This window comes from Antennarius striatus, chromosome 2 (genome assembly GCF_040054535.1).
Source record: "Antennarius striatus isolate MH-2024 chromosome 2, ASM4005453v1, whole genome shotgun sequence".
In the NCBI taxonomy this organism is placed as follows: Eukaryota; Metazoa; Chordata; class Actinopteri; order Lophiiformes; family Antennariidae; genus Antennarius; species Antennarius striatus.
This window is the reverse complement of record NC_090777.1, coordinates 19,617,441-19,644,942: the sequence shown is the minus strand read 5'-3', so window position 1 is coordinate 19,644,942 and position 27,502 is coordinate 19,617,441. Positions and strand designations below refer to the sequence as shown.

Genomic DNA, 27,502 nt, shown 5'->3' with positions numbered 1-27,502 from the left:
TGACTGGACAACTACAGCTAATGTGAAGGTAGTTGGTGTGAGAGAAGAGGAAGCAGAAGACAGGGGTAAATGGAGGCAACTGATTCGCGGTGGCGACCTCTGAAGGGAAAAGCCGGAAGGAGAAGAAGATTTATTCATTACATTGTCAAACAGTTGTCCTCCTACCCCTATTCTGGCCGAAGTTGTTTGTGCCGTAAAAACCTTCAACCACGTGTCTCGCGAGAACACCCGATACTCCATACCATGACAACATTCTTTGTGTACACACGTGACCCCTCCTGTCCAACGAGCTTTTAGCAACAACTGGCGGAAGCGCGCGAGGTTGTATGAACGTGCCGCGTGCCGTCGGTGCCACAGTCTTTCTGCCGTCATGGAAGAATCCGGCAAAAAACGGCGAGTTAGTCACGTTAGAAGTAGCTCAAAAACATCTATTAGCAATCTATTGAACTCACCAACAAGTCATCATCCTGACAGAACCTATGGAGAAGATCGTTTCGTTGAGGGTTCTATACTTCGACTCACCATGATAAACTTCCTGTAAGTTGGTTCTATGCTAACAACCAACACACGGATTAGCTCTGTGTAGTGTGTTAAACCGAACTCCAGCCACTGTTAGTTGGACTAATATAATACAGTCATTTGATTGCCATACGGTTAAACCAGTAGACATGCTAACGTAGTCGAGCTACCTAGCATAATAACAGAATAATGAGCCCCCTTATTTCGAGTTAACTCTACTTGGTTGGAACCACATCACGCAAGAGCTTGTCAGTTGTCTACAACTCTCAAGTCACAAAGAGGTTTTGATGGTTACTATGATCGGTGATTGTTATTTTGACACAGCATGTTAGTTAACATGCGGTCTTCACAACTGTCAGTGTATTATTGGTTAAAACTGATGAGAGGTGAAAGATCTACAAGCCCTAAGCAGAAGTCCAGCTGCTTCACATTCAGTCTTTAATGTTTATGTGAACTGAATGAATGACAGACACAGTCTCCGAAAACAGGAACGTGTTGGAGGCTAGATTATCTACTTTCAGACTCTTTTTAGATAGATAGATAGATAGATAGATAGATAGATAGATACATACATACATACATACATACATACATACATACATACATACATACATTATTAATCCCGGAGGAATTTAGAGTCTTCTCTTCTGTTATTTTTTCAATTAATATCTCTCCTTTGCTGTAGATGCACTAAAACTTTAAGTTTATACTTTCTACTCTGGCAGGACGTATGACTTCTCTGTGGTGCAGCCTGGACCTCATCTAAACATGATTGTTGGAGCCAATGGAACTGGAAAGTCTAGCATTGTGTGTGCTATCTGTCTGGGTCTTGCTGGCAAGACTGCAATCCTGGGAAGAGGTGACAAGGTAAGAAAACAAACATTGCTGCCGGTAGCTGTCCTGTCTTTCTTTCTTTTCTTTTTTTTAATCAGCAAGTAAACTTATGCATGACGTAAGGCAAATAATGGTTTCAGGGGATGACAACAGCATAAAGTAGATGTCTTGCACTGGGTTATGTTATTTCTTTCAATCTTCTTGCATTGCTTTTTATGGAGTGTAATGGAAAGAATTAAGTTACTGCCTCCACAGAAGAATACTGTCTTCTCTGTATGCTTTTATCTCACCCAAACTGTCCAGAACTGTGCTTCTCTCACCTTATGAATCTTATAAAATATTTTATTTCGTAGGGAGTGCCTTGTGTTTCATACCTTTCTCATGTATATAAATTATCAGTCTCTGAATTATAATTCAGTGAGTCACGCAGCCCAACTACATGTTGACTCATGTCTCTCACTCATCTTCAAAGACAGTTCCTTGTGATTACCTTCATTACAGAAATTTCCACGACAGTGTCTCAGATCCCTTCACTGTTTATAAGTGAAATTATTGAACAGCTATTTCGGCTGAAAAATGAATGAATTGCGCTTCTGATGATGACTCTTTTTGCTTTCTTTTTTTGTTCTGTAGGTTGGGCTCTATGTAAAACGTGGGTGCTTGAAAGGAGTTATTGAGATTGAGCTGTAAGTTGTCAAGAGTTTACAGATAAACACAGTTTAGCAAGTATTATCAAGGTTTGACATAAGCCAAATGACCCATGCCTTTGTGTTGTATCTACTTGGGAATTTGTGATTCATTTTATTTTGTTATCTTGTTCATTTTCTCTTACATCAACCTTAAATATTTTATAGGCTGATGAATCTAGAAACAACACATTCTCTGTTGTTTCTAGATGTATCTGATTGCATAAGTTTGCTCATTGTCTTTATTACAGGTATAAGAAAGGTGGTAATTTAATAATTAACAGAGAGATCCACGTGGAGAGCAATCAGTCTCTTTGGATGCTCAATGGGAAACACTGTAACCAGAAAACAGTGGAAGAGGAAGTGAAGAGTCTCCGTATCCAAGTCAACAACCTCTGCCAGTTTCTGCCCCAGGTATGCTTCTGGCACTGCAGAGGAAGTGAACTGAGTAACAGTTACTGAGATATTCTATGGAGGTAAAGTGGGTTAAAAAAAAAAAAAAATCATAAATAAACCTTTAATAATCCCCGTAGGGAAAATACTTTTTTTACACTCCAAATATTCTTAAATGTATACATATATTGTACAGGCCTGTACATACATACACGGGGCCTGTAGGCATGCAGATAATGGGAGGTTACAATGGCAGGCAGCTCATGTGGGGCATGCCATGACCAGCTTGTAAGGGGATGGTGCCTTGGTCAGGGGTGCCTCAGCAGTACTCAGGAGGGGAACTGGCACCTCATACTGCCTAGTTCACAATCCAAATATTTTGGGCCACCTGGGTCTTGAATCAGTGACTTCTGGTCTCCAAGACTTAGTGGACCGAGCTACTGCTGCCTCAAATATTTGCATACTGGAAGCACAGTGATTATATTTTATTGTCCTTACTTAAACCTGTGAGTTTTTGCATAACTTCAAAGTCACCTGTAGTAGCATTTAACATTTTCCTCTTCACTGTTGATGTATTCGGTTTGTTCCCAAAGGAAAAAGTCGGAGAGTTTGCCAAGATGTCCAAAATTGAGTTACTGGAGGCAACTGAGAAGTCAGTAGGACCACCAGAGATGTACGAGGACCACTGTGAACTCAAGAACTTCCGTAACAAGGAAAGAGAACTGGAGGTGATCATGACTCACATGAACAGATGTTATACAGAAGATCATTAACAGCTTTGGTTATTTTGTTTGTGTTGATGTTCTCTTGTAGTTATGACAAAAAACTTAAAAGACAAGTTATATTACTGATTACTCAATTACTGTAGTCTTTATTTTTAGAAGTGTAAATGCAGCATTGCAAATCTGTATTTTGTATGTTTTACAGTATTATCTGAGGTTTGTTGTCTTTTAGAACGTTGTGAAGGAGAAAGCTAACTTCCTGGAGAAGGCCAGGCAGAGGAATGAAAGGAACAAGCATGATGTTAACCGTTATTATGAGAAGAAAAGACATCTGGATGTGATTGAGTTACTTGACAAGAAGAAACCATGGGTGGTGAGTGGTTAAAATCAAATTTTGTAAACCCATTATGTAAAACTGAATTCTTCTGGCTAATTTAGCTCCGACTCATTCTCTCTGATACTAGGAATACGAGACCACCCGTAAGGAGCTTGAGGATGTGAAGAAAGAGCGAGATGAGGCTAAAAAGCACCTCTTGACTCTGAAGCAGGCACAGGCACCCATGTTGAGAAAGATCCAGCGGATTGATGAACAACTGAAACCAACTGAGGCACAAATGGAGGCAAAGGTAACAATAGGTCAACATTATGACAGCTGGGTCCAAAAAAAGAAATTATGTGATGTGATTTGCTTTTTTTTCTGACTGTTCAGAAAATCTAAAGGAAAATGTTTATTTTCATGCTGTTCAGACTTTATTGTTTACATCCCACGAAGCGGTGATGTATTGTAATTGTCAGTGTGTGTGTGTTCATCCATCAGTGCGTCCGTCCACCAAATATCTTCACAACCGTTGCAGATAGAAAGATGAAACAAAAAGCACATTACTCGGGCAGCAGAGGGGATGAAAATGAGATGATGACCTTGACCTTGACAAAACTAGATCAAGGTTAAATTTCAACTTTTGTACACTCTGGAACCGGATAAGATAGAAAGACGAGGTAGAGGGCCAGTGTGAGTAAGACCATAGATCGAAGCACTAACTTTGATCTACGGTCTGAGATATTTTCTATCCTGAGATATTTTCGTAAGTATCTCAAGAACTGGGTAAGATAGAAAGCTGAGACTAAAGCCGTTATATTCAGGGAAGCAGGGGATGAAAATTAAATCACAACCATGACCTTGGAAAACTAGGTCAAAGTCACATTTTCACTTTTATACCTTTTTAGGTACACATCTCTGAAACCTCATGACAAATAGAATGCACGAGTTACATGTTGGATCATGGGTCTTTTATTAAATGACCCTGATCTATGAAAGTAGGTCAGGGTAAAATTTTGAATTCAGGGATGTCGCGGGATGTTGCAGTCTCTGACTGCCTGGTTTTAGACAGTTGCTAAGATGTTGACAATTTCTTTCCATTCTTGGACATCCAATTTCCAATGATTTTAATGCTTTAAAAATCAATAAGAACATTTTCTGCCCACAGAAGCCTGTATTAAAACTATGAGCAGCACATTTGAGAATCCTGTCAGCAGTGCCCACGACAGTTGTTATGTCAGGGTTTTATTCCTTAACTAATTGGGAAGCAGGAGTAATTAAATTTAATGTTTCGGCATGGGCATGTTTCTCCAAAGTAATGATATCTCTGTGATACCATCATAATGATTACTATGAGTTTGTTTTCAGAATGCTGCCATTAAAGAAGCCTCTCTGAAGTGCAAACAGAAACAAGATCAGTTGGATCGAAAACACAAAGAGGTGAGATGGCACTCCTCTTTCACTCATGAATGAAGGAGTAAAGAGTTTAAAAGGAAAAATATTATTGAAATCTAATCCATTTTGTAAATTTGAATCATATAAAAGGTACATGGTTATAGAGTTTTCCTTTTCCTATTATCTCATTATTGCAGTATAATTTTACTTCATTTTTTATGTTTCTGTAACTTTTTCAGTTTTTCGTGTCTTTAAAAGCAGAAAATATGCATCGCTGTGTAATGCTTAGTGAATGATAACTTCTCTACAGATAGAAGATATTAAGCAAACGCAGAGACTGAAGCAGATGGAAGAGGAAGACCACCAGAAGAGAATCAGCAACACCAGACGGACCATCGAGGACTTGAAGGCAGAGCTTGCCAAAGTTGGTGAACTACCAGATGTGGCACTGCAGATTAATGCTGTTAATGATGAGCTGAAACGAATCCAGGTGGAGAGAGCCAAGATAGAATCAGAGAAATCTGACCTACGCAGGGAGAAGGACAATTTATGTGCTGAGTCCAAGAGTGAGTGCTCAGAAAATAATGCCCTCTTAACCAGTTTACCCAGATCAGGATTTAATTATTTCAAAAATAGTAGACTAGTCACAGAACAAAGCATGTGAGCCATGTGGGTTATTGTAATTTATTTGATTTGCCAGTGTTGGAGAAAAAGCTTAATGACATGAACAACATGATGAATGCCAAAGAAGAGAAACTGCGAGGACGCCATAAGGACACTCACATTGCCCTCCAGTGGCTGAGAAAGAACAAACAGCTTTTTGTTGGGAATGTCTGCGAGCCCATGATGCTGGTGGTGAGTCCCTGTTAATGTCATGGGGGGGGAACACTTAACATTAGTGATCAGTATTACCACAGTGAGGGTGATTATACATCCAAGAATTATACAGGAAGAAGGGAGAATGAGACATATGGTCAGTGCTGACAGCAGTTAGGATTTACCTTTACTGTTTTGAAGTTATTCTTTAGAACTTGAGGAGGGCTCTTGTCTCAGTGATTTGTCACAAAACTTCAATGGCTGTTCTTAATATAATAGTGATGTTTTTTTGTTAAATGCATGGCAGCATGGAGATAATATTGTCATTCCTCAGATCAATGTGAAGGATCACCGTTTTGCGAAGTACGTGGAGAACCACATCTCATTCCACGATCTACGGGCCTTTGTCTTCCAGAGGAAAGATGACATGGAGAAGTTCATGACTGAGGTTTGTTGAGTCTGCTAAGAGAATAAATTATAGTTATGCTTAATGTCTGATGAATGCTACTACCTTGTACAACGCAGTGCTTCAGGTGAGAAATGTAGTTTGATCTGATTCGACCTTCAGGTACGTGACAACATGAACTTAAAGGTCAACTCCATTTCTGCTCCGGAGGAGTCGTGTTCAAGACGGCCACCGTCCCGAAATATTGAATCCTTGAAGTGAGAGAAAGCAAAATTTTCCTTAGAAACATCAACATGAATGTTATTTGTGTCTGTTTAGTTGTGAAGTTGACTATGACCTTTTTCAATGTCTTACATTATGCACTAATTTTAATTCTCTTACTACTTTCTGTAGGCGATTTGGGTTTTTCACCTACCTAAGGGAGATGTTTGATGCCCCAGAAGAAGTGATGAGTTACCTCTGTCACCAGTACAGAGTGCATGATGTCCCTGTTGGCAACGAACAAACCAAATCTATGATTAGGACGGTATGCCCTTTTTCCCACATTATTTGAGTAAAAATCAACAGAAACTGAGTAAATGTTATTGAGAATGTTTTGGAAATGAAGAGAAATTTTTTGTCTGACAGGTGATTGGGGAGCCGTATCTAAAGGTGTTGTACACAGCGAATGAGAGGTACACATTGAAGAGGTCTTTTTACTCCAACAAGATAAGCACCAGTAACTCTGCAGTGCACCCCTCCCAGTACCTCAGCATCCTGGTGGACACTGAAGAGAAATTGCAGCTAGAGCATCAGTTCAAGGTAATGCTGACACATCTAACAACACCCTTTTTTTTTTTAATCCCCAGTATTTAAATGTTGTAATTTGACATTTGAGACATCTCAATATATTGAGTAAAAGATCAATTTTAAACCCATGCTCTGACCAGGATTGTGAGTTAAAGTTACGGGACATGGATGAACGGATAAAGGCATTGCAGAAGGAAATCAGTGTGCTTGATAAACGTGAAAATGAACTGTTGGTGAAGAAGAAGCAACTCGCAGAGTTAAAGGGTAAAAAGAGACAACTGGAGCAGAAGATTAGCACCAAACAGGATAGGTGAGTCTGTCTCAATTTCAGAGGGCCTGAGAGTGACAGAATGTATGTTCACTGTATCTGCTTTTATTTTGATATATGTGGTAAATCTTGTAGTGTTTGGTTTATGCAAGTATATTCTGCGTGGTTTCTGTCTGTATGTGCAGTCTGAGGCAGATGGAACTGAATGTGATTGATCTTAAGAAGATTGAACTTGATACTAAAGAGAAAGTTGCAGCTGTCAATGCCCAGAAGGTGACCATTGTCGGAGTGTTGCTGACCCAAATGAAGGTACAGATAGTTACATTTAGAAAGAAATAACTTGTATGACTGCTTTGCTTTTGATGTCTGTGATATCATCACATTTATATTCTTTTAATTATCCAATAGCATGTTGATTCTGGTGGCTTCCAATGTGGACGTCGTAGGTATTGTGCTTTTGAGTCGTCTGTCCGTTTGTTCCATTCTTCAAAAAATTGCAATTTTACATTGTATTTACCTTCAAAGTCTTCACTACATTCTGTATGTTACATCAATCTGGATGGATAAGGTGTAAAAGTGAAAAACTGTCTTCATCAACACCTGATGCCTGTTTTCTGTTATTGCATGTTGGATTCTTGCATCGTCTGTAGCTGAGAGTCAAGCTGACTATGGAGAAGGTGCAAATTGCTCTGGACAAGGTTGGGCTGATGGCTGAGAAGACGAAGCTAGAGAATGACTGTAGAGAGGGCACAAGTGAACTCAAGACCACAGATGTGGGTTTCACTCATAAGATAATTTAACATATTAATTCCAGTAACTGATGAATGCTAAATATTTTTGTGTTCCTTCCAGCAAAAATGTAACCGTCTGGAGCAGAGGAAAATCCAGCTGAGAGATCAGTGTAAAGGCTTGTTGAAGAGAGCAAAGATGATCTGTGGGATGCAACCTGATGAGTCTTTACCTGAAGACCTGTGTAATGTTAGTTATTCCTCAATTGAAAAAGCCCTTTCCTCATTTGTCACTCTATTTAAGGTCATTGAAGTACTTGAATGCTTGCAAATTCGAGGAAAGAAAATCATGACTTTGAAAGTTTTTCAGAACAGACATAAAATATTTATGACTCTTTAGAAATCCTTGCATTTAATTTTTTTCTGTAACATTCCCTGATTGGTTGCACAGATTAAAGAGGTTTGGAAGTGCTTTCTGTATAATCGTTGAAATATTTACACAAATTTTACTGTGGGTGGGTGTGGGAGTGGGGATGGTAAGTATTGAAAAATAAATGTCTTGGCTTGATATGAAACAAAAGCTTCATTTGAGGCGTTTGGGTACTAGGACACCGCTACCAATGAATGGTAGAGGTAACGCTGCACAGTTACTGCTGTGGAAACAATATATTTTTTATTACATGATTGTGTTTTGTTGCAGGCTTTCAGTGAGTTGCCCGACACGCTGGATGAGATTGACGCCATGCTGAATGAGGAGCACTCCAGAGCTGAATGTATCACAGGCCTCAGTGAAAATGTAAGAGCATACGAGAGTCAACTGACGGGTTCATTTTTTCTTACATCATTTCTCTTGACATGATCATAACTTTGGTCTCAGTAAGCAGCATATTTTGAGAACTGAGTTGAGAAATGTTACATTTTCAGGAAGCTGTCAAACAATCAAAGCCCCTCTTATATTAATTCTCTCTGCTTTGAAGGTTGTTGATGAGTACAACAGGAGAGAACAGGAGATCAAACATTTAGAGGACGAATTGGAAGCGAAGAACAATGCTCTGAATGCCTACCGACAGAACATATCAGAAGTATGTGGATAGGAATGGATTTGATTTCATGTGAGAGAATAGCCATCCAGTGGACAAGTGTGTCTCTTGATCTGTGTGTCTCACAGGCTAAGGACCGTTGGCTGAACCCGCTGAGGCAGCTGGTGGAACAGATCAATGACAGATTCAGTGATTTCTTCCGATCCATGCAGTGTGTAGGGGAGGTTGATCTACACTCAGAAAGTGAGGTAAATTCTGACACATATGAAGCAGCACAAGTTGCAATGTGTGTGAGAGAATGCCTACAATTTTCACCTATTTAGCTCTCATAAGCACAAGAATCAAAAAAAGATGCCTTTTCTGCCCTGAATTTCTGCAATGACCTCATGAAATCACCGCCTTCTTTCTTTGCAGGAGGAGTATGACAAGTACGGGATCCGAATTAGGGTCAAGTTTCACAACAGCACTCAGCTCCATGAGCTGACGCCTTTCCATCAGAGTGGAGGGGAGCGCAGTGTTTCCACAATGCTGTACCTCATGGCCCTGCAGGAGCTCAACCGCTGCCCCTTCAGAGTGGTGGACGAGATCAACCAGGTACTGCTTACATACTCTCTATCTCCATCTCTCTCTATACACCAGTCTCTTTTACACAGCCAGTTCAAGATGGGACTGTGTTGTATTTCTAAATGTTACTAGAGCAAAATAGGGGTCATTGTCATTGCCCACCTCTAATCTGGCAGGAGTAGTAGTGATGGTGTAAATTGGATGGCTGTATATAATGGAAAGATCCAATGAGGCACTGGACACACATTGTGTTTGCGACCTACAACTGAAAGATTTAAATAGTCTTAGAAGCAGCTAGCAGCTAACTCGGAGAAGAAGACCAACCTGCTGTAAGCTCCTTCCCCTCTAAGCAGAACCACCATCATGTGACAGAAAGTAACTTGATATTATTTACAAAGAGCTGCTTGTTGTTTGTGTAAACATCACACTTGTTGCGCTGCTGTGCTAAACTGTACACCTTTTGCCTACAGAATCTTGACATGTCATATATATGGCCTGCTCGAAAGTTTATTCTACTGTTATTTTTTGTGGTTTAAAAGAACAAATATAGCGTAGAGACTGGTCTTCACTGGTGCCGTATCGTAAAATCTCTGCAGGCTACTGCTTCCTATATTTGTCATCCGATTACTAACCTACAAACGCAATGTGTTGCCATCTGGCTTGTGGAGTTGTCAGTCACACTGTGTCTCTCTTGTAAAGGGGATGGACCCTATAAATGAGAGAAGAGTCTTTGACATTGTGGTCCGAACAGCCTGTAAAGAGACTACATCCCAGTACTTCTTTATTACACCCAAAGTAAGTGTTTGCACCTTGTAATGAATGAGAAGCAGCAGATCAATCCGAGTGGGTTTACGTCTGTACTGTGTTCTGTGTAACTGGCTATTAAGAATTCTATTATAAGTTATTGTATTTACATTCACGTAACAGGTATCACATACAGTACATGTGTCACCTGATTCTGGAGTGCTTTAATATCTGTCTACTCATTTTTTTGCAGCAGTTTACGCGAAAATTAAGACACTCAAAACAAACTACTCAAGCAACAACTGTACTATCAGTCCTAACAAATACCAGCATCAAAGGTTAGCTAGCATACCTAGTGAAGTTACTATTAGCCAAAGAACCACAAGAGACAATGACTGATTTCTTAATTAATTGATTAAGTGATTGGTTGGGTGATTGATTGATTGATGCATAAAACTGCCAATATATGCAACTGCTGCATTAGTAGAAAATGAATAACTGCCTACCAATAATCCCACTTCATCAATCAGTAAGGCGACAACATTTCTGTGTTTTTTCAGTGGCTCATAAACTGTCATTTAAAATTCACAGAAGTTTTAAAGTGTTTTATGTTAAACTATATATCTGCTATATTATGTGACCCATTGAGTCAGGTCTCTTCCCTGACCTGATCTGTGTCCCATGCCATGTTTGTCTTCAGCTGCTGCAGAATCTTAAGTATGCTGAGGAGATGACCGTCCTTTGTGTTCATAATGGCTCCCATATGCTGTCCCCCAACAAATGGGATGAGAAGACTTTCATCACACGGTGTCGCCAAAGAAAAGCCAGTACATGAATCCAGATGGCTGACACTCACTGCTTGGATTTGTGGCATCAGTTATTGTCAGGAAAATCTGTGCTTCGGTTTCAGACAGAATAAACCAGTAAAGCTAGTTTATTTTATTCTGTGGACTTCTTCTATTTAAAAGATAATTGTTTCATCCTCTTTTAGTGCATATTTTAAAAATGACACATTTTCTGTTTGTTTTTCTGTACATTCCATAAGTTTTTTCTATGCAAAATAAACTACATTTCTAGTCTGTATGAAGAATTTGGGAATTAGAGTGATTACAAATTTGCACTCAGCTTTTTTTTTTGTCAAACATTTTTTATTGACAGTTTTTCTTTCCTAGCAGTCACATTGTCTTGCTCTGTTCTCAATGTTAAACATTTGGAAAATGTGTTGGACATGTATTAATATCCAGAGGTTAATGTAGCAGCTGGAGATCTTAATACTGGAAGGATGATGTTGTCTGGAAGGAGATATGGTCTCAGTTAAAGTTCACTGTTGGCATTTGGATTGTTCAAGTAAAGTTCATTACTTGTTTGTTAAATTTAAAGTGTATTAAATCGTTAAATTATGATGTTGCTGCTTGTGCTTATTTTTCTTTTTTTTGCATTTTCTCTTCTAAAATTCTCTATACAAGTTACAATTATTAAGAATCCTAAGTGAACTTAACGCATGCCTCATTTTTGGAATCCTTTAACTGAGCCCCTCTGTGGATCAGCCCACCGTCTGATGTCTTTTTCTTGCTGGACTTGCTCCATATCCAATGTGTCCTGTTTTTCCTGTGTGCTGTACATCAAATATGACAATTAAATACAGTTTAACTTAGACTTTATATCTACTCCTAGCAACAGTGCTGTAGCATTAAAGTGAAGGTGGACTATCAGGCAACACACTATATAATATAACACCTACACTTGCCCATTAGAGATGGTCTCTTTCTGGTGTAACATCTGGTTCTTTGTGAAGAATGAGTCTTTGTGATGATCATAGACAGACTTCAGTTGGAAGTCGAGGCTGTCATTTGAAACCTGAAGTTGTGAAATGAGCAGCACAGAAGGTGTGTCGGTCTCGAAATATTTGTATGCATTTCGAAGGGAAGTTGATCACAAAATCCAGCTCCCTGGAGGTTACCTGATGCTCACTGTGCATTACACTCCGCCGGTTGCTAGCCAAAGTCGCTGAATCATGAAGTTGACACCAGGGTTCCTCTGTCTGGGCAATGTGCGTTGGTTTCTCATTTGTTTTTGTCTGCACAATGAGAAAAGGGGAAATTAAATTTGTGTCGATCGTCAAGAGGTTGGACATGGATCAAAATGATGCACCTTAGTAAACTATTTCAAACATGTAGTCCTGAAAAAGGTAAAAACAGTTATGACTAACCAAACCGGAGTATAAGACCTGAGTCTTGGTAACCAATGGTAACATGAGAGCTAAAAGGTGTGAATTATAAGACAAGCCCACCTGCAGGCGTCTGAAGCCGCTGAAGGTGAAGTCATTTTCAGGCCTTGGACAGGAGAACGGATCCCGATTAGACATGTCTAAAGACTACACACATACAGTACGTGCGTTCCTCTATGTTTAAGTCTGTTACTAAGCAACCACAAATTTCCGGTCAATCGTTCCATTGAAGACGGGTATTGGGGGATGTGCACCTTCTCCTGTACTTTATTATTTTATTTGATCACATTTAATTTGATCAAATCTGATGGTTACATCGCACTGTATATGAAAACAATCTTTTAACACACGGATGTCCACAGTGGAAGTAACTGCAGTTTCCTTAAGAGTTTCAGCAAAACGCATGCTGAGCTAAGTCTTCTTCTTCTTTTCTTTTCGGCTTTTCCCTTCAGGGGTCGCCACAGCGAATCAATTGCCTCCATCTAGCCCTGTCCTTTGAATCCTCTTCTCTCACACCAACTACCTTCATGTCTTCCCTCATTACATCCATAAACCTCCTCTTTGGTCTTCCTCTAGGACTCCTGCCTGGCAGTTCAAAACTCAGCATCCTTCTACCAATATATTCACTATCTCTCCTCTGGACATGTCCAAACCATCTCAGTCTGGCCTCTCTGACTTTATCTCCAAAACCTCTAACATGTGCTGTCCCTCTGATGTACTCATTCCTGATCCTATCCTTCCTGGTCACTCCCAGAGAGAACCTCAGCACCTTCATCTCTGCTACCTCCAGCTCTGTCTCCTGTCTTTTCCTCAGTCACACTGTCTCTAGACCAAACAACATCACTGGTCTCACCACAGTTTTGTACACCTTTCCTTTCATTTTAGCTGAAACTCTATCACATGCATGCTGAGCTAAGTAATTTTTAAAAAATATTATGAAATTGGTCAAGATTTTTCATTTTCGCCAGTGAAGTAATTTTTCACTGACAACACAATAACATGCTTAAAATCTAATCTGGCGACATCATGAAGATACAAGTGTTTGTCTAATGTAAAATACATTTATGTGACATTTTATTCTTTAAAATTAAGTCAAATGCATCTAAAAAATAAGGCATACAAATTACAATGGAGTAACAAATGTGTTTACGTTTATTTCTAAATTAATGCTGAGTGTTTTCTATTCTTTATTTAATTTTATTCTGAAAAATGAGAGCGGAAGTGAAATTAGATTTGTGTCCGAACTTCAAAATAAAAGCACCAGCGGTCTTAATGTATAAATTTATTTTTTGGTCGTGTTTTATAAATTTGCAATTTTCTAAATATAAGAGTGTTTCACAAACAATTGGCTTCATATTTGTGAATTTTGTTTTTCAGATATTTTCACTTTTAATAACTTCTATTGCAAATGTTTAGTGTCTCTACCTCCAACAGAAATGTTTGTCTTTTTTCCCTAATATTAAACATATTCACTAATCAGTAATGAATATCGATGTGTCTCTAAACATATTCTCTAAAATGATAATGTTTCATCGCTACTGTTTATTAAAAGTCTAAAAAAAAAAAAAAAGTAGAAGTCTTGTGAGACTATTGTTCTCAGATGGAAGTATGATTCAGAATGGAAACAAGGACTCATGCAATCGACTCCCTGTATTTGCTCTCAGTTGGAGTGAAGCCGCGCCTCCAGTCGGGGCGGGAGCACCTGAGGGCGCAGGTCAACTGTGCGCACCTCCGCCTCCATCACTCGAGCACCGACAGCAACGAAGATGATGCATCGAGGCCTGATGCACCTGAGCCACCTTTCACTGTGGCTGCTTTTTGCTCAGACCTCTGCGGATTTGCCCCTGTGCAAAGAGGTGAGGATTGTTTCATTGTTCTTCATCTCTGAAGTATAAATACCATCCCACTCCAAAAATGATATTTCTCATAGTTGTGCATAACAAGATTGTTTCAGGTAAACTGCATATGGATGAGTAGTAGGTGAAAACTAAAACTTAAATCTGCTATAAAGCAACTTTTTTAATTATCACTGGCATCAAAGTCAAACAGTTTCCCCTATACACATTTATTTGACAAGGCAAGGAAAACTGTCTGAAAACTGAATATAGATTTCACTTCGGTGGAGGGTTACTTTATCACTCTTCGTTACTGAACATTTGAATTCAACAGTGTCAATATCCATTGTAAAATAGATTATCCTTTTGTATATTATGCTTGGAAAAAGTAGTTTATGCTTGAATTTCTTTCCATTACTTATCTTCTATTTTCTTCAGTGTTGAAGTAGTTCCATATGTTGCGTCATCCCCTACATTCTCTTCGGCCTTCTGTTGGTTTTCAATTTGCATAACAGCAGTGTTTGATAGTAGTCAGAACATTTCTCTCTTATCAGAATACTCTTATGATACCACAGCGTGAAAATTTAAGATATTAGAGCTATGAGGCAAAGGTGACCGATTGTTTTAGATTTTGAGTCTACAGGGCTTATAGCTGGTGAATGTTTTTGGGGAGACATTGGTGGCAGCTTTTTTCAAGTGTGTTTGTTCCCAAGCTACACCAATGACCATGAAGCATATTGGTCATTATGTCCGGTTGCCTTGGTTTCCTCATGTTTGCTTAAAGGGATGTGATTGGGTTACAGCACATCTCTAGTCTGATGCATTTTTACATTTGCTCCTCCTACACCAAGCCTCAAAAACACAGACCAGGTGAGTCCTGCTGCTGCTGTGTTTTACTTAATATTAATCTCACCAAGGCCGTACTTGGATTTGGATAAATCTCCTCAGCAACTTCCCCTGGAATACTAGTCCGGTGTAGGCCAAGAATGAACTCTGTGACTGACATGTATTCAGCAGATGTAAAATTAATAAGACAATATTGTGTCACATGATTCAAATTTACAGAATTGCGAGTGTAATGCTCCTTCATTGTAACTGAAATATATAGAATTTCCAAAAGGTGTTAAAGTAAGATAATCAAACATCACCACAGCTTTGCTCCTGAGCTACAGCTGTCTCCAAAGTCCTGGCAAAACACTGAAGTCACATGTTTACAAAAGGACTGGACGAATCAGCACTTCTCCCCCTTTGCTAAATAAATAAACCCTGAAAGGAGCCTGCAGCACATCCTTGATGAGTAAGATTAGAACACTTAGATGGTTTCTTAGGCAAATATTAGTCACAATTATTATTTGGAAAAGAGGCTTGCCTGGTTTTGAATAGAAACTCTAAAGGTACAAAACTTTACAGTGACTTTAACAGTTTTCATGTATGCTATTTGTACAGATGATGTTTTACTAAAATGTATGTTTTATGCTTTTAGTTGACTAATTTAATACACGGACTGTTTTTTCTAGCTGTGTGAAACTCACATCTGTGTTTTGTCCCTGCAGTCAGATTATCACTTTGAATACACAGAGTGTGACGTGCTTCAGTCACGATGGAGGGTGGCGGTTCCTAACAAAGCTGACACATGCACTGGCCTTCCAGATCCAGTCCAAGGCACTCACTGTGGTGGGTCCTTTTCTTATATTTCACTTTTTATACCATCACACCCTCCATCATTAACACAATTTTAAATTTGTGAATAATAATTACCACGTTTTAACATTTTTTAACATTTGCTTATTATTGACAACAATGTTCCCATGTTCTCTTCTCTTTCTTTGTCCTGTCATAGCCTTCTCCTGTAATGAGGGGGAGTTCCTCAACATGCAGTCGCAGCAGTGCCAGAAGTGCGCTGCAGGTACATACTCTCTTGGTACCGGTGTAGCCTTTGATGAGTGGGACAGTCTGCCAACTGGTTTTATAACTCAAGGCGTGAACATGAACAGCGAGGACATCCACACAGACTGTTCCAAGTTAGTATCCTAGTTTTGGGTTTATTGATCAGTCAAAATGTGTTTCATAACTGTTTCTTGCTGCTGATATTTCTCAAGCTCAACCTGGACACCAAAGGGAGATTACATAGCCTCAAACACAGATGAGTGCACTTCAACATTGTCCTATGCTGTGAGCCTGAAGAAACCTGGGACTGTGTCCTTTGAATATTTCTACCCTGACAATGGCATTTACTTTGAGTTTTTTGTAAGTGTTTTAACACAGATAAACTTTATTTAAAAATAAGTTGTAAAGGAATGTTTGCTGATCTCTGGGTTATTTTTCCCCTCCTGTAGATTCAGAATGACCAGTGTCAGTCTACAGACTCAGAAAGCCGATGGATGAAGATCTCTGAGAAAAATTGGAATCAACACAAGGTTTGTCTTGAATGTATTTTTTCCCACTTTATTACACCTGCTGGCTTCTTGTTGTTGGATTTCTCACACTAGAATTCATCTTGTTTTTTCTGTCTCTTCTACTCTACATTATTACATCCACTCTGTGCAGGTTGACCTTAGCAGTGGCAATAATGTTCTGTACTGGAGAACCACAGCATATGCTCTGCAGGACAGTGCCATTAAACCTGTGATGTTGAAAAATGTTGCTATCTCAGGTATATTATCAGTAGCTTTGAAGCTTTGTGTGTTTTTTAGCTCCTTTTCTTGTTAATGATTATACGTTGATTGATGGGTTTCCGTCAGGGGTGGCCTACACATCGGAGTGTTTCCATTGCAAACCTGGCACCTACAGTTCAAAGCCAGGATCTGCACGCTGTACCCCCTGCCCTGCCGATACATACTCTAACAAAGGTGCCACCGTTTGCCTGCAGTGTGACCAAGACAAATATGCTGGTATGCTTGTACACAATTCTAATGCTGTATCCACTAAGACCATTCATAACTCTTCAAAGTTACATAATTATTGCATTTTCTCTAAATTGTATTGTATATATAAATGTGTTTGCATTTTACTGCATACATACTGCAAAGGTATTTATATCCACATGCAACTTTTAGTGTTTACAAGGTGCTGAAAGCTTGTCTTATCACAGGATCATAATGTTCCCCTTGGCTTGGTTCCTGTTTTTTCCAGGGACTGGTTCAGGGAGCTGCAAACTGAGACCTGCATGTACAAACAGTGACTACTTCTACACCCACACTGCCTGTGACTCTGAAGGAAAGGTAATGCAGAAAACGATCAGATATGTATGGAAGCAGCATGTTCAGTAAAGCGAGGTTGATCAGTTCTTATACATTTTATACAGCTGTTAGGTTTCTTTGGATATGAATCAGGGTTGATTTTGTGTGCCACAGAACCACTGGTAACCTCTTTCAGGTATTCACGCGTGTTTGTGTGTGTTCGTGTGTGTGTGTGTGTGTGTGTGTGTGTGTGTGTGTGCGTGCGTGTGTGCGTGTGTGTGTGTGTGTCAGACCCAGTTAATGTACAAGTGGATTGAGCCTAAGATATGCAGTGAGACGGTGGAGGGATCTGTGAAGCTGCCTGCATCAGGGAAGAAGGAGACCTGTCCTCCGTGTAACCCAGGTTTCTTTGTCACCAATTCTTCTGGCTGTGAACCCTGTGACAAAGATTTCTACTCAAATGGAACAGGTGCAAAAATCTGTATACAGTTCTAGAAACATGTGTTTACTTTATTCTTTATTGTGTAAATTCCAGAAATGTAATTTGAAATTTCTTGTAATTTGATTTTAGTTAAAGCTAAACTACAATGTGGATTGAATGGGTAGAAGTGTTATTATAAAAATTACCAGAAAGTCTCTGGTTAACTATATGTGTTAATATGTATATTGAAAACCCAGAACCAAATCCATCTTATAACAGTAGCATTGAAAAGGGCATGAAGGAAGAAGTTAAATTCAGATCAGAAGAAGTTGTTCTTGAAGGCTTTACTTCCTGGTTATAATCTTCAGTCTGCATGTAAGTGTTGTTTTAAGGACAACAAACTTGACAGCAGTCATCTAAAGACAATAAATTCACTCCAGCATCTGCTGAAAATTGTCCTACAAATTCATATGTATGGATGATATATACCTCAGAGAATGACGTTTAGTAATAGAAGAAGCACAAACGTACATTATCAAGTTTGGAAACCTGAAATCATCAAAGCTCAGACTAATATCACCTTCACTCACCCTCAATTGCGTGAGTGAGGGGGCAGCATTGGCTCAGTGATAGACAGATCGTCCAACGACTGGAGGATCGGCGGTTTGATTCCCACTCCTGCCTGGTCATTTGTCGTTGTGTCCTTGGGCAAGACAATTTACCCTCGTTGCCTCCAGTGAGGCACCGGAGGTGCCATAGGCTGCTGTGCCTCCATCAGTCTGCCTCAGGGCAGCTGTGACCACAATTGCAGTTTACCATCATCAAGTACGAGTTATGAATGAATAATGGATCCGCAATTAAGCGACTTTGAGTGCCAAGAAAAGTGCAATATAAATCTAATCTATTATTATTTTTATTATTAATTTTAATAATTTTGTATTATTATTATTATTATTATTATTATTATTATTATTATTATTATTATTATTATTATTATTATTATTATTATTATTATTATTATTGTTATCAACTCATGCTCACTGTGGATTATAAATCATAGATATTTTAGTTATCATTTATTAATGTTTATAGATTGGTTAAGTGAGAGCACATTCTTCTGAGATACACTCAAGATGGTATAACCACCATTCAGTCACCTCAAATGAAATGTTTTCCTGGAAACTGCATTTTTTCAAAAAACACAACTACATAAGATTGGTTGACGTGTTTGTAGAATTTGGGATGAAAAGTTTACCAGATTTGCTTCAGACAAGATGAGCAGCCTTCAGACTGCCAGTAAAGATTATGTTTCCATGGAAACTGGCTAATGTATCTGTAAAGCTATTGTATGGTTTGTGTTGAAGCCATGTTTTTTTTTTGATATTGACCTCTATTCCCACGAAAGTGCTTTCATTTTTATGTTTAATGTGAAAATAACTTGATTCAATTACAAATTATTCACTCTTCTACAGTTTGTGCCAAATGTCCTGCTGGCACTGAACCAGAGTCAGAGTTCATATACAAATGGTGGAACACCATGCCAAGCAACATGAAGAGCTCCATCTTCCATCAAGAGTCCATCCACACTGAACACAACACAGGTGAGACACAGAAATAGCACAACTGAAAACCAGTAAATGTATAATCAGGACCAAGAGAAATAAAACATCTGTCTATATGCAGATAGAAGCAAAATTATTCAACCTCCTTCTTCTGTCTTAGGGTTATTGTTAATATATGCTCTTAAGCACAACTATGCCATCACCAAATCAAACATTTCTCAATGCAAAAGATATTTCCCCTATTAAAATACTTTTATATCCCTGTTAGTGTCCAGAAGTCTCACCATATTGTAACTGCCTGAATGTAATCTTTCTTAAGAATACCCAACCATGATCAGAAAGCATCTTTCCTGACTTACCTTCATGGTACAGTTCCAGTTTATTTGTTCAGACCAAAATTTACACAAGTATTCCATTTTTTACCTCCAAGTTGTTTATTGCTGATAATAAAACAGGTGTAAAGAAAGCTGGCTGCTATATACTCAAACATTTTGATAAAACACAGATGTTGTTCTGCGAAGCAGCAAAAACACAGAAGTTGATGCTGTTCTGTGGAGCAGGGAAACAAAGCAATTTTTTTTCAGATCCTTCCACCTATCCCTCCATTTTCAAGCACTTATCCGAATCCAGGTCGCAGAGGCAACAGTCTGAACAGGGATGCTAATACTTCCCTCTATCCAGATCTAGCTCCCGAGGCGTACCCAGGATAGCCGAGGAACATAGTCTTTCCAACATGTAGTAGACCTTCCCCGAGGCCTCCTTCCTGTTAGACATGCCCGGAACTCCTCTCCAGGGAGACGTCCGGGAGGCTTCTGAAACAGATATCCGAGCCACCTCAGCTGGCTCCGCTCTATATGGAGTATCAACAGCTTTACTCCGAGTTCAAACCCTAAGCCTAGACTCTACACTGACCCAGAGAAGCAGGCCACCTTTCTTCTGGTCGAGAACCATGGTCTCAGATTTGGATGTGCTAATCCTCATCCCACTTGTGTCGCACTCAGCTGCAAACTGCCCCTGTACATGCTGAAGGTCCAGGTTTGATGAAATCAACAGGATATCATCATCTGCAAAAAGCAGGGATGAAAGCCTTGGGTCCCCAAACCAGACTGCCTCTGGCCCCTGGCTGTGCCTAGAAATCCATAAACGATATGAACAAAACTTGTGATAAAAAGCAACCCTGCCAAAGTCCAGAATGAACCTGGAAGAAGATCTGACTGACTGACGGCAATGCCAATGTGAGGTAATACAATGTGAACCGTTTTTCAGATCCATGAATCAGAAATATGACCACAAGAAGAAGAATGAAGCATAAGCTGAAAGGCTCACACTACCTGCAGTCAAATATGGGGGCTCAGTATTGCTCTGCTTACTCAGACTTTAAAAACCTGCCTTGTGCAGAAGATAAAATGGATTACCTTAGAAATCAGGACATCCAGGAAGGAAATTTCTCACCACCTGTGAGGAAGTTGAAGCCTGGGTGTCACTGGACAACCTAAAAGTTCATCAATGAAATGCAGAAGGATCGTCTTCAGAAAAAATTATATATTCTAGAATGGCCATCACAACAACCTGATTGAATCCTGTAGAAAATCTAGACAGTATAAGTTGTACTTTGTTTTGAGAAAAAATAGTGAAATATTTAGTATTTTTATTGTTTTTTGAATTATTTAAACTGTTCTTGTTTGATCTGGTTGTTGCAAACAGTTGATGAAATATATAATTGGACAATAAACATATTACAGAGTTGAATAATTTGACTTCCAACTGTTTAAAAATTACTTTTCCAAGTGATATGTGCAAAAACAAATTTGAAAACCCCCCCAAAGTTGCATATATATATACTGTGTGTGTGTGTGTGTGTGTGTGTGTATATATATATATATATATATATATATATATATATATATATATATAATTACTTTAAACATCATGTACCATGTACCATGTCTACATTAATTACTTTATGTCTGTGTTGATAAAAGCGGAGCATGTTACTAAATTGATTTATTTTTGATGACAGCATGGGAGGTTGCTGGAGAGTATATTTACACCACCCCTGGGGATCAGGACACAGACTATCTGATGCTCACACTGAATGTTCCTGGATACAGGTGAAGTTGAATGCTTGTTCACAAAATTACACATTAACAGCATTTATATATAAAAAGAAGCTGAATGAACCACTTCCACAGGCTTCCTCAATCCATGGCCAAAGACAATGAAAGGAAAGACCTATCTCGCATCACTTTCGTCTTTGAGACCAGGTGTACAGCCGACTGCAAATTATACTTCCTGGCCGTAAGCAAAAATGTTTTTTTCTGATACTCCAAGATTCATGTACCAAAAATGGTAGAGCTGCCTTTTCATGATTTGTGCTTCTGTGCAGGGTTATAATAAGTGGAATAATGATTTGGTAGAAGTATGGACAGGCAGCAACAGCAAGCAGTCCTACTCCTACCTGATCCAGAAAAACAGCACCATCAGCTTCACCTGGACTTTTCGACGAACAGTGGAATTTAGTGTGGTGAGATTTGACCACACATCACTTTATCACACCTGACCTACACACAGATTCACTCCCTCTGTCGTAGAAATGAGCTCTTGAGCACTAGCTTTGATCTACGGTCTGAGATATTTTCTATCCTGAGATATTTTTGCACATATTTCAGGAACTGGATAAGACAGAAAGACAAAACAAAAGGCTTTATATTCGGGGAGGCAAGGGGATAAAAATTTGATCGCACCCTTGACCTTGAACAACTAGGTCAAGGCCACATTTTCACTTTTATACCTTTTTAGGTACACATCTCTGAAACCTCGTGACAAATAGAATCCACCAGTTACATGTTGGATCATGGGTCTTTTATTAAATGACCTATGAAAGTAGGTCAGGGTAAAATTTTGAATTCAGGGGTGTCGTGGGATGTTGCAGTCTCTGACTGCCTTGTTATATCTGCAGTGAGTTCAACACCAGTTAGTGCACCAAACTCTGGAGGGCAGTCTGGAGCTGTGCGTCCACTAACAAAAAATCAAAGTGACATTTGAATGTCAGCTCATTCAATTGCATGTACAAGACAGCAGTCGAATGATACTTTTTGTTTCTCTTCCTTCAGGAGAGGAAATACAGCACAGATTTTGCAAAGATTTACTCCATCCACATCAACAATGTGATTGGAGGTGTGGCCTCTCAGTGTCGCCAGTGTGCTTTGGGCTCTGCTAAAGCTGGATCTGCCTGTGTTCCCTGCCCGCCGGGACACTACATGGTCAGCGGAACAGGAGCATGTCAGAGCTGCCCACCGAACTCATTCATCAGAGCCGATGAGGCTGTTGGAGAGGCTGCATGTGTTCAATGTGGACCAAATACAAAAGTCAACAAGGTAATGCTAAACCCAAAATCCTTTTCCTATTGCCTTCACTTGTGTGTGTGTGTGTGTGTGTGTGTGTGTGTGTGTGTGTGTGTGTGTGTGTGTGTGTGTGTGTGTGTGTGTGTGTGTGTTAAAGAAACAATATATAATTTGTAAATTAATAAGATTTAGATTATTAAACTACAAACTGTATATTTTTTAACAGCAACACACACACAGCCTATGTCTCCCTCCTGCAGGCCTTCACAGCTTGCCTCAGTGACTGTACACTAGATGTGAAGTCGGCAGGTGGACTGCTGCTACACTATGACTTCTCTCGTCTTTCCAACGTCACCAGTGTCCACAGCAGCCCTCGCTTCACCAACAGGGGAGTGAGATATTTCCACAGCTTTAATTTGGCACTCTGTGGGAATGAGGTGAGGTGCTGTGATCCTGAAGGTTTTCTGTTTTAGTGAACATTTTGTTTTAACTTGTTATGTCCGTCTTACAGGGTAGAATGCCAGCTACCTGTATAGACAATGTAACAGAAAGCGGGGGAGAGGTCAAAGGTTACATTTGCCAGTCCATTGTGGTTCCCTCTGAAATCCGGAGTAAGAGCATGGTCTCTTCACTGCCTGTCCTTATTGGTGACTCACTTGTTGGTATGGATGAGTAATTCTTCTGTTGCTCTTCTGTTCTTATTTTGAGCTTAGTCTGCTTAGATGTGCGGTTACATTTAAATAAACAAAAACTAAAAAAAACCCTGCTAAACGACATGTAATTTTTCATATTCCTCATGTGTTTCCTTTTTTAAACAGTAAATGTTAGACCTGGTAAATAAAAGAAAAATTTTTTTCACTGGGAGCATTTTTCTTGCTGAAACCTTTACCTGAAAATTGTTTCATGCTTACATTACAACCTTACAAAACTATAGTTTCCCAACTTATAGTGCACTTTTAAGGCCATTGCAAACAATGGCTATAAAAGGTTGAAAAGAAGAAAACCTAGTTCATCACATTTATATATGCATATGCAGCCTGTGTCAAAAGGCTTGTGGGCTTGCTAGCAAAGACTGTTGGAAATGCTTATTCACATTGTGTGTTTTTCATGTTAGTATGTGACATGTGTTACATGTGCGTTTACTTTTAAGGTGTGAGCACTGATACAACCCTGAAGGGTATCACCTCTCCTAGTGGACAGTTTCCCTCTGTGTCTGGCCTGCCAGATGTCACATTCTATTTCAAGTAAATGAGAGCTCAGCTTCTTATTTATTTAGGTTAATTAATCCAGTATGATTCCTTCAGTTAAATTTTTTTAAAATAGATTTGATGCCCATTTTTTTATTGTGTAAATACAATTATACATGGTGTAAGGTTAGATATATCTATATTTGTTATATTTGGATGTTTCTAGATCCAGTGAGAACACTCAAGCTTGTAAGGAGGGCAGGTCAGCCACCATCAGAATGAGATGTAATCCCACAGTGACCGCTAAAGATCTCATCAAACTTCCCAGGTATATTTCCCTTTGAGCAAGCTCAGCTTTTGCTTTGGAAGTGTGTATTTGAAAAAGTGAATCCTCCCCTTTGAAATAGCGTGGTTCTTGTTTGTTTGTTTTTTTCTGTAGTAATTGTTCTGAGGGGACATGTGATGGCTGTACTTTCCATTTTCTATGGGAGAGTCAGCATGGATGTCCACTCTGCACCAAAAACCACTACAGAGAAATTGTGAGCGCTTGCATCCAGGGAATACAGGTAGTGCTACACACCCCAAGCCTCCACAAGTCTATCAAAAACTCATTTTGTGATGAAAGAAATGCTAACAATGTCAGACTGGATTACAGGAAAAACATTTGTAAAATTATATAATAAGGACACTGTGAGTTTTGCATTTTGCATGGCAATTCAGCCTCATATAGGGTTTCTTGCATTATGAAAGGGTTATACAGATACAGTGAAGCAGTGGAACATACATAATGTTTTACATTTACTGTACTTTTAAAGGAATAACTTGACATTTTGAGAATAAAGCGTTCTCATTTTTTATTGGAGAGTTATATGAAAGGATTAATACAAACCATATGCTGCATCTGGAAAGTGCTTAATTTTGCCTTGTCTAAAGTATTACAATAGACAGAAACAAATAGCAAACAATTATGTCAACAAATTCAATCTACCAACAACTCTAAGTCTCATTAATTTACACATTATCCATCTTTTGTTTAATTTGTACACGAAGAGTCAGTCTAACACTTGTTAGCTGAACTGTTGAACTGTTGACATACTTGTATAGAAAATATTGAAAAATATCATGAAATTGAAAGATTGACATGTGATTAAGTCAGATGTAGCTAACTGTGTGTTGTGTTTCAGAAAACCACGTATGTGTGGCAGCAGCCACTGCTGTGTCATGGTGGAGAGTCACTGCCGCCACAAAAAGTTAATGCTTGTGTGACTCTGGATTTTTGGCTCAAAATTGGTGTTTCAACGGGAACAGTTGCAGCAATCCTACTCATCACCATTAGCTGCTATTTTTGGAAAAAGACACGCAAGTGAGAATTACATTTAAGATTTTATTTAATTCTGTTGCACCGATATGCTGTGCTAGTAAAAAAAATGAAAACCAAACTTTTTGCTAGTTATATACAAAATTCAAAGAAGAAATTGCAATTTGTTTTAGAAAGTGAATCCCTTCATTCTGTATGCAGGTTACAGTATAAATACTCAAAGTTGATAATGGACTCTGGGGGTAAGGAATGTGAGTTGCCCACTGCCGACAGCTGCGCAATAATGGAAGGAGAAGACATAGAGGATGACATTACGTACCTTACTAAGAAATCCTTCTTCACCAAAATTAAATCCTATTCACGAGAGGTCAGCAACCCATAAGTTTGTAAACATATCAAGTTATGTACAGGGCAACTTTTCACTTTTTTTCTCAATATGTTTTCAGAGAACATCAGATGGATTTGACTCAGTGCCATTGAAGTCATCATCTTCGCACCAGCTAAAGGAGGATGAAGACTCAGATGATGCTTAATTTATAATATGAATTGATCCTTTTACCAAAGCACAGATGAAATGTTTAATTTTACACATATTCTTTGACATCAACATAGCTCTAACAGATGGCGTCTTGAAGAACAGAATTTGTTCAATTCATTTTATTTATTAAATATTTCATGCTGCCAAAACCTAATACTGCAGTAGTCTGCATATTGGGGATGTTCAAATTCTTTATTTCAAAACTATGTAAGACAAAAGTTGTTGTAGATAAATGAGACTGTGAACATTTTAACAAAAGAACTAGTGTTTTGTTGTTGTTTTTTTGTTTATTTGTCTCCATCCCTTGTTTTTTTTAAGTCCTGTTCAGTCTTCTGACATTTTGTGGTAATATGGAATTGATATTTACTATAGCTTTTGATAATGTTAGAACTTAAAGAGATTTAATGTAAGGACATTTTCTATAATAAAAAAGTGTGCATACTGAGAAATTAAAAACAGTGCCCTATTGCTACAGGTATTTTTGTTGAGATCATTACATAGTAAGAAAATTGTTAAATCGCTTCACCTTATAATGGCTACTTCCTAATTTATATTATAGTATGTTAATTACTTCATGGTGGTGTGTGTAGCGCAAGTCAGTGGAAGTCTACAGTGAGAACTTCGGAGAAATAAGTTCTTCCACGTTGTGACACAATCTAGCCTGGTATGTAACTCCATTTCCCTTGTATATTTTGTTATAGGGCTCTGGATTAAGTGTAAATGAAGTGGTCAACATAAAAAAGGACAATTTCCACCTCAGATTTTTGGTTAATTAATTGGCTAAAGTTCAAATCATTAACCCCCACTTCTACTCTGATAAGTTTTGTACAGTCCCTGTTGTGGAAGCTAACTGATGGAAGATCAAACCGGAAATAAGTACAGTATTTCTGGGGGTTGGGAGGCTTTTTCCACTCAAGATACTGCTGCTGTCTTTGTGCTTCTGCTCGACAAGTGGGGAACAATTATGGAAGACAAGAAATCCAAAGGCCTGGAAATCCCGCCCTCACTTCAACAACTACAGAACAATTTGGACTTGAAATTCTGTCTGGCATATTTGCCACTCTCTTTCTCTCTCTATGTCTCTCTTTTCCTTGCCCTGTCTCTATGCCCAGTGTATTTCCTTTTCCCACCAAACCGGCATCCCCCAGAGTCCGGGTCCTGCTCGGAGTTTCTTCCTCAATGAGGGAGATTTTCTGTCGCTTATGCTTGCTCTGGAGGCTTCTGTTTGGTTCTGTTGGGTTTCATCTCACCAACCCTCTTTGGGATATGATGGCGGCACGTGCACACGCAGCGGCTCCTCTCTGTCCCGCTAGAGCCGTTCTTTCATGTGTTTTTTTTACATCCTGTGGGTCTGACAGGACTGTAATTTCATCTGTGCTGTATGTCGTGCATATATGGTACATTTGACAATATGACTATGACTATATCACTTATGCTTTTTTTACTGACTGCGTTTAGATGCTTTGTATTGTAGTAGAATAACTGCCCAATAAATAAATAGAAACAAACAAACAAAGAAGTCTATTGTGACCATCCTAATACTAAAATGCATCGAACATATTAGAAATTACATTACTCCTACAATAAAAATCTACAATATATAATTCATATCTTTATTGCAAAAAGAGGAGCTACTCTGATGGCTTGTTTTTTCACTGCGATATTTTAAGT

General features: G+C 38.9%; 3 protein-coding genes across 3 annotated transcripts; 2 read left to right on the top strand and 1 right to left on the bottom strand.

The window, feature by feature from the left end:
- Positions 1-312: 312 nt before the first annotated feature.
- On the top strand, positions 313-11,612 carry smc5 (structural maintenance of chromosomes 5). Its single transcript, XM_068332146.1, has 24 exons — positions 313-537; positions 1,245-1,386; positions 1,987-2,039; positions 2,291-2,453; positions 3,026-3,160; positions 3,387-3,527; positions 3,619-3,780; positions 4,839-4,910; positions 5,176-5,431; positions 5,566-5,720; positions 6,016-6,129; positions 6,250-6,344; positions 6,481-6,613; positions 6,715-6,888; positions 7,017-7,186; positions 7,330-7,453; positions 7,795-7,917; positions 7,997-8,122; positions 8,573-8,668; positions 8,850-8,954; positions 9,041-9,160; positions 9,327-9,506; positions 10,176-10,271; positions 10,921-11,612. The coding sequence occupies exons 1-24, from the start codon at positions 371-373 to the stop codon at positions 11,053-11,055; spliced, it is 3,237 nt and encodes a 1,078-aa protein (XP_068188247.1). The 5' UTR covers positions 313-370; the 3' UTR covers positions 11,056-11,612.
- A 113-nt stretch (positions 11,613-11,725) lies between these two features.
- cfap276 (cilia and flagella associated protein 276) lies at positions 11,726-13,348 on the bottom strand. The gene is made up of 4 exons (XM_068332159.1): positions 12,511-13,348; positions 12,181-12,297; positions 11,962-12,077; positions 11,726-11,835 (listed from the first exon to the last, which is right to left on the bottom strand). Exons 1-4 carry the CDS (start codon positions 12,583-12,585, stop codon positions 11,727-11,729), a joined length of 417 nt encoding a protein of 138 aa, XP_068188260.1. The 5' UTR covers positions 12,586-13,348; the 3' UTR covers position 11,726.
- Positions 13,349-14,162: 814 nt separating this feature from the next.
- elapor1 (endosome-lysosome associated apoptosis and autophagy regulator 1) lies at positions 14,163-27,334 on the top strand. Its single transcript, XM_068329865.1, has 22 exons — positions 14,163-14,303; positions 15,836-15,956; positions 16,123-16,303; positions 16,382-16,529; positions 16,619-16,699; positions 16,830-16,935; positions 17,024-17,173; positions 17,415-17,503; positions 17,753-17,930; positions 19,355-19,483; positions 21,465-21,555; positions 21,637-21,742; positions 21,831-21,968; positions 22,558-22,821; positions 23,049-23,225; positions 23,300-23,450; positions 23,939-24,032; positions 24,202-24,303; positions 24,415-24,541; positions 25,160-25,338; positions 25,495-25,660; positions 25,740-27,334. The coding sequence occupies exons 1-22, from the start codon at positions 14,214-14,216 to the stop codon at positions 25,824-25,826; spliced, it is 2,955 nt and encodes a 984-aa protein (XP_068185966.1). The 5' UTR covers positions 14,163-14,213; the 3' UTR covers positions 25,827-27,334.
- Positions 27,335-27,502: the final 168 nt, after the last annotated feature.

Excerpts from the sequence above, each read along its gene's own strand:
- smc5 (XM_068332146.1), top strand. The coding sequence starts at position 371 with ATGGAAGAATCCGGCAAAAAACGGCGAGTTAGTCACGTTAGAAGTAGC. Across the intron at positions 8,123-8,572 it reads TACCTGAAGACCTGTGTAAT|GCTTTCAGTGAGTTGCCCGA; the intron begins GTTAGTTATTCC and ends GTTTTGTTGCAG. Across the intron at positions 9,161-9,326 it reads ATCTACACTCAGAAAGTGAG|GAGGAGTATGACAAGTACGG; the intron begins GTAAATTCTGAC and ends CTTTCTTTGCAG.
- cfap276 (XM_068332159.1), bottom strand. The coding sequence starts at position 12,585 with ATGTCTAATCGGGATCCGTTCTCCTGTCCAAGGCCTGAAAATGACTTC. Across the intron at positions 12,298-12,510 it reads GCGGCTTCAGACGCCTGCAG|ACAAAAACAAATGAGAAACC; the intron begins GTGGGCTTGTCT and ends CTCATTGTGCAG. Across the intron at positions 11,836-11,961 it reads ACCATCTCTAATGGGCAAGT|CACACAGGAAAAACAGGACA; the intron begins GTAGGTGTTATA and ends TTTGATGTACAG.
- elapor1 (XM_068329865.1), top strand. The coding sequence starts at position 14,214 with ATGATGCATCGAGGCCTGATGCACCTGAGCCACCTTTCACTGTGGCTG. Across the intron at positions 16,936-17,023 it reads GAAAAATGTTGCTATCTCAG|GGGTGGCCTACACATCGGAG; the intron begins GTATATTATCAG and ends GGTTTCCGTCAG. Across the intron at positions 21,556-21,636 it reads CTGAATGTTCCTGGATACAG|GCTTCCTCAATCCATGGCCA; the intron begins GTGAAGTTGAAT and ends CCACTTCCACAG.